The sequence below is a fragment of the Colobus angolensis genome, unplaced genomic scaffold, assembly GCF_000951035.1.
Source record: "Colobus angolensis palliatus isolate OR3802 unplaced genomic scaffold, Cang.pa_1.0 Scaffold37, whole genome shotgun sequence".
Classification (NCBI taxonomy): Eukaryota; Metazoa; Chordata; class Mammalia; order Primates; family Cercopithecidae; genus Colobus; species Colobus angolensis.
Window position 1 is genome coordinate 5,208,392 of NW_012117043.1, and position 6,110 is coordinate 5,214,501.

Genomic DNA, 6,110 nt, shown 5'->3' on the forward strand with positions numbered 1-6,110 from the left:
GGGGTTTCACCATGTTGGCCAGGCTGGTCTTGAACTCCTGACCTCAAGTGATCTGCCCGCTTCAGCTTCCCAAACTGCTGGGATTACAGGCATGAGCCACCACACCCAACCTGATCTTTTACTTTCACATTTTCCACTGTTTCCTTACATATTAGGCAATGTAAAATTATTTATAAACATATATAACCAGTATTTTAATGCCTGCCTTTTCATATTTCTAGTCACTGGCTTCACTGAACAGAAATAACATAATGGAAGTTTCTCTTTCTTGTTTTTTTCTATACGACTACAAATTAAGAGTTAATGGCAGCCTGGACAACATGGCAAAACCCCATCTCTGCAAAAAATACAAAAATTAGTCAGGTGTGGTAGTGTGCAAATGTGGTCATAGCTACTCAGGAGGTTAAGGTGAGAGGATCGCTTGAGCCTGGGAGGTCAAGGCTGCAGTAACCTGTGATAGCCGCACTGTACTCCAACCTGGGTGACAGAATGAAACTCTGTCTCAAAAAAAAGAAAAAGAAAAGTTACGAAAAAATGTTCAAATAAAGCATTTTTTCTCTTGAATGCTGTAGTACAATTTGATATTTAACTAGCAACAATTATATAAAATCTTTCTTGGCTTTGATGTTTAAAACAAACAGTTTGAGGCCGGGAGCAGTGGCTCACACCTGTAATCACAGCACTTTGGGAGGCTGGGTGGGTGGATCACTAGGTCAGGAGTTCGAGACCAGCCTGGTCAACATGGTGAAACCCCATCTCTACTAAAAATATAAAAATTAGCCTGGTGTGGTGGTGCACACCTGTAATCTCAGCTACTCAGGAGGCTGAGGCAAGAGACTTGCTTGAACCCAGGAGACAGAGGTTGTAGTGAGTCAAGATCTCACCATTGCACTCTAGTCTGGGCGACAGAACAAGACTCTGTCTCAGAAAAAAAGAAAAACAAACAAACAAACAAACAGTTTGGTTTTGCATATATTTCAGAGAAAAACCAAGAGAGTTACTGCATTTTTTCTTTTCTTTTTTCTTTTTTTTTTTTGAGACAGTCTCCCTCTGTCTCCCAGGCTGGAGTGCAGCGACGCAATCTCAGCTCACTGCAAGCTCTGCCTCCCGGGTTCATGCTATTCTCCTGCCTCAGCCTCCTGAGCAGCTAGGACTACAGGCACCCGCCACCACGCCCAGCTAATTTTTTGTATTTTTAGTAGAGACAGGGTTTCACCGTGTTAGCCAGGATGGTCTCCATCTCCTGATTTCGTGATCTGCCTGCCTCGGCCGCCCAAAGTGCTGGGATTGCAGGCATGAGCCACCGTGCCCGGTCAGTTACTGCATTTTAAAATGTACTTAGGCAGGCACGGTGGCTCATGCCTGTAATTCTAACACTTTAGGATGCCAAGGCAGGCAGATCTCTTGAGCCCATGAATTCAAGACTAGTCTGGGCAACATGGCAAAACTCCGTCTCTATTAAAAAATGCAAAAAAAATTAGCTGGGCATGGTGGTGCCCACCTGTAGCCCCAGCTACTCAGTGGGCTAAAGTCAGAGGATCATCTGAGCCCAGGGAGGTCAAAGCTGCAGTGAATTGTGATCATGCCACTGCATTTCGGCCTGGGTGACAAAGTGAGACCATTTCAAAAAAAGTAAAATATTAAAAATAAAATGTACTTAAATTTTAACTCTCAAAAAACAAGAAGCTATATTTTAGAATAGAAAATATTTCCTATTGCAAATATACATGTAACAAGAGTCAAATTTTCACCCAAACAATGACAACTTAATCAATCTCATATCAATCATTTAAAAACTTTAGGCCAAGTGTGGAGGCTCACGCCTGTAATCCAGCACTTTGGGAGGCCAAGGCAGGTGGATCACGAGGTCAAGAGATCGAGACCATTCTGGCTAACACGGTGAAACCCCATCTCTACTAAAAATACAAAAAATTAGCCAGGCATGGTGGCAGGCGCCTGTAGTCCCAGTTACTCGGGAGGCTGAGGCAGAAGAATGGCGTGAACCCGTGAAGCGGAGCTTGCAGTGAACTGAGATTGCGCCACTGCATTCCAGCCTGGGCAACAGAGTGAGATTCTGTCTTAAAAAATAAATAAATAAATAAAAATGAAAATAAAAACTTTACATCCCAGTGCTATACCTACTCTATTTACATTAAGGTTTTATGACACTAATACAAACACACATGGTGGCATGGGTAGCTTTAAGGTATAGGGGAAGGAAAATTTTTTTCCTGCCACCCTCTTAGGTTTCTTGGCTGGAGCCCTGTAAATCGGACTGACAAAAGATGGATTAACAAGAGAAAAACAGTTTATTAATTGTGCATAGTGCATGTAACAACACAGGGAAATCCAGAAATTAGTAACTCAAAAGTTTGGTTACATTTGGGGCCGGGCACAGGTGTTCACACCCATAATCCAAGCACTTAGGGAAGCCAAGGTAGGAGGATCACTTGAGGTCAGAAGTTTGAGACCAGTCTGGCCAACATGATGAAACTCTGTCTCTACTAAAAATACAAAAATTAGCCAGGTATGGTGGCATGCACCTGTATTCGCAGCTCCCAGCTACTTGGGAGGCTGAGTCAGGAGAATCACTTGAACCTGGGAGGTGAAGGTTGCAACGAGCCAAGATTGCGCCACTGCACTCCAGCCTGGGCAGCAGAGCCAGATTCCATCTCAAAAAAAAAAAAAAAAAAAAATTTGAGCTTATCTTCCTGAAGGTACAATGAACTTTTAGAGAAGTAACAAGACAAAGGAAAAGAACCATGAGTCTCTAAAGGCAGCAAATATTGAAACTAATTGGAGATAAAAGATAGCTAGTAAAATTTGTTATGTACGCTGATAACGGTCTAAAGTTGTCTGCAGTGATTAACTTTTGTCTTCCTGGTAAGAGAGGGAAGATGGGACTCTTCTGTACATTTATGTCCTGTATTTAGGAAGGGTAGACAGATTTATCTATTTCTTCTCAATTGCCTTCAGCTCAAAATAATCCTTATGCCAAAGTGGCATATTTTGGGGTGGCATATCCTGCTAGGGCCCAAAGGGCTTTCAGTAAGCATGCTGGTCATCAGCAAAATGGGACACTTAGTACCTTCATTAAAAAAAAAAAATCCAGCTGATTACACTCATTTAAAGGAAATCTTACGAAAAGCATTTTTTTTAAACTTCTAGAGGAAAGAATAAAGACCGCACATCCAAAAAATAAATAAAACAAAGAAAAAAAAACCTGTAGCTCATGTCTGTAATTCCAGCACTTTGGGAGGCTAAGGCAGGCAGATCATGAGGTCAGGAGTTTGAGACCAGCCTGGTCAGCATGGTAAAACCCCATCTCTACTAAAAACACAAAAAAGTAGCCAGGCATTGTGGCACACGCCCATAGTCCCAGCTACTCAGGAGGCTGAGGCAGAATTGCTTGAACCCAGTAGGCAGAGGTTGCAGTGAGCCGAGATCGTGCCACTGCACTCCAGCCTGGGTAACAGAGCGTGACTCCATCTCAAAATAAATAAATAAAAAAGAAAACAGTCACTCCATAAGCCATTTAATTTGTAAGTAATTGAAAGAGTAAGAACTTGAATATAAATTTCCTTTCTTTTGTTTTGAGAAGGAGTTTCACTTTGGTCGCCCAGAGTGGAGTGCAGTGGCGCCATCTCGACTCACTGCAACTTCCACCTCCTGGGTTCAAGCGATTTTCCTGCCTCAGACTCCTGAGTTGGGATTATAGGCACTCACCACCATGCCCAGCTAATTCTTTGTATTTTTAGTAGAGATGGGGTTTCACCATGGCTCCTGACTTCAGGTGATCCACCCACCTAGGCCTCCCAAGGCGCTGGGTTTACAGGAATGAGACACTGCACCTGGCCTACAAATTACCTTTCAAAAATTGTTTTAGGCTGGGCGCAGTGGCTCACGCCTGTAATCCCAGCACTTTGGGAGGCCAAAGTGGGCAGATCACCTGAGGTCAGGAGTTCAAGACTTGACTTGCCTACATGGTGAAACCCTGTCTCTATAAAAAATACAAAAATTTGCTGGGCGTGGCCAGGTGCGGTGGCTCATGCCTGTAATTCCAGCACTTTGGCAGGCAGATCAGGAAGTCAGGAAATCAAGAGCATCCTGGCTAATGTGGTGAAACCCTGTCTCTCCTAAAAATACAAAAAAAATTAGCCGAGCATGGTGGCGGGTGCCTGTAGTACCAGCTACTTGGGAGGCTGACGCAGGAGAATAGTGTGAACCCAGGAGGTGGAGCTTGCAGTCAGCCGAGATTGCGCCACTACACTCCAGCCTGGGCGAGAGAGCGAGACTTTGTCTCAAAAAAAAAAAAAAACTAGCTGGCCTTGGTGACACATGCCTGTAATCCCAGCAACAGGAAGAGGCTAAGGCAGGAGAATCGCTTGAACCTGGAAGTTGGAGGCTGCAGTGAGCCGAGATCATGCCACTGCACTCTAAACTGGGCGACAGAGCAAGACTGTCTTAAAAAAGAAAAAAAAGATTGGCCGGGTGCAGTGGCTCACGCCTGTAATCCCAGCACTTTAGGAGGCTGAGACGACAGGATCACCTGAGATCAGGAGTTCGAGACCAGCCTGATCAACATGGAGAAACCCTGTCTCTACTAAAAATACAAAATTAGCTGGGTATGGTGGCACATGCCTGTAATCCCAGCTTCTCACGAGGCTGAGGCAGGAGAATCCCTTGAACCTGGGAGGTGGAGGTTGCGGTGAGCCGAGATTGTGCCACTGCACCCCAGCCTGGGCAGCAAGAGCGAAACTTCGTCTCAAAAAACAGCAACAAAAAATTGTTTTACAGTCACTTTATTTTCACATAACAAGCACCAAAAAACACCTCCCAAACACTTTAACAATTAGTGCAGTTATGAAATCAGCTATATAATCAAAGCCCCCAAGTCAATCTGCTTAACAATCCAAACATTTCAGACGTGGTTTTCTTTTTTTTTCTTCTTCTTCTTTTTTTAAGAGACAGAGTAGTCTCACTCTGCTGCCTAGGCTGGAGTGCAGTGGCATAATCTGGGCTCACTGCAACCTCCGACTCCTGAGTTCAAGTGATTCTCCTGCCTCAGCCTCCTGAGTAGCTGAGATTACAGACATGCACCACCACACCTGGCTAATTTTGGTATTTTTAGTACAGACAGAATTTCATCGTGTTGGCTAGGCTGGTCTCGAACTCCTGACCTCAGGTGATCCACCCGACTTGGCCTCCCAAAGTCCTGGGATTACAGGCATAAGCCACTGCACCTGGCCTCAGACGTGGTTTTCAAAGCTACTTTGGTTTTTGGAAAACCAATATGGAAGTTATTATACATTGAAACGCTTTTAACAACAGTTGCTTATATTAAGGTGTCCAAAACCATTAAATTACACCTGATAAGATGCAGTATGATGACTGAAATACATACATAAGTTTTGTCCCAAAGCTCCTACAGGAAGAAGTGAGGGCCATAAAAGGGGAAGAAAAAAAAGCCAGTCCAGGCTGGGGCATTTCTCATTTTGCAACAGCAGTAGAACAGTTTAACACTAGTTCACGGTCAAGTCATTAGGCTTCACATTCCAAATGGTCTGTTGCTGAGGTCTGAGATGGGCACAAATGCAAATTACTTTTACTAATACAGAAAAAAAGAGGATCATTTGCTAACTTACCCTCTCCCTTGTGTTTTTCTGCTATAAGCTGAAGGTGCTGAATGCAGGCAGTAGCAAGGTCTACCACTCTATCAACCATAAAACTTCCCTCTGTATCAATAAAAACTGCTTCACCTGCCACTCCTCCAAAACATTCTGGTATCTGTACATCTACTGCCAACTGCATACTGTCAATAAAAAGATGACAAATAATCAAATCATCATGATGATCTAAGGCAGTGTTTTTGAAACTCCAGATAATAACAAGTTAGGTACCACTAAAGTTTTATAAATGCAAATATGCTTCCCAAGGCAACAGAAATGTCTAACTCTTCATGACTCCAGATATAATGTGAACCAACTGACCATATGTGAATCAACTGGATTGGGGGAGGGCATGCCTATAAAACCAAGATTAAGGACATTTTATTTTATTTATTTTTATTATTATTATTATTTTTAGATGCAGTCTCGCTCTGTCACCCA

The 6,110-nt window shown here is 43.3% G+C and overlaps 1 protein-coding gene across 1 annotated transcript in view; it reads right to left on the reverse strand.

Moving 5' to 3' along the window:
• RAD51C (RAD51 paralog C) overlaps positions 1-5,813 on the reverse strand; it is a 47,996-nt gene extending 42,183 nt beyond the window's left edge. Inside the window, exon 1 of the mRNA XM_011953680.1 lies at positions 5,646-5,813. Within this exon, the coding sequence (XP_011809070.1) occupies positions 5,646-5,811 (166 nt within the window). The 5' untranslated portion in view covers positions 5,812-5,813. The remainder of the gene's footprint in view (positions 1-5,645) is intronic.
• Positions 5,814-6,110: the final 297 nt, after the last annotated feature.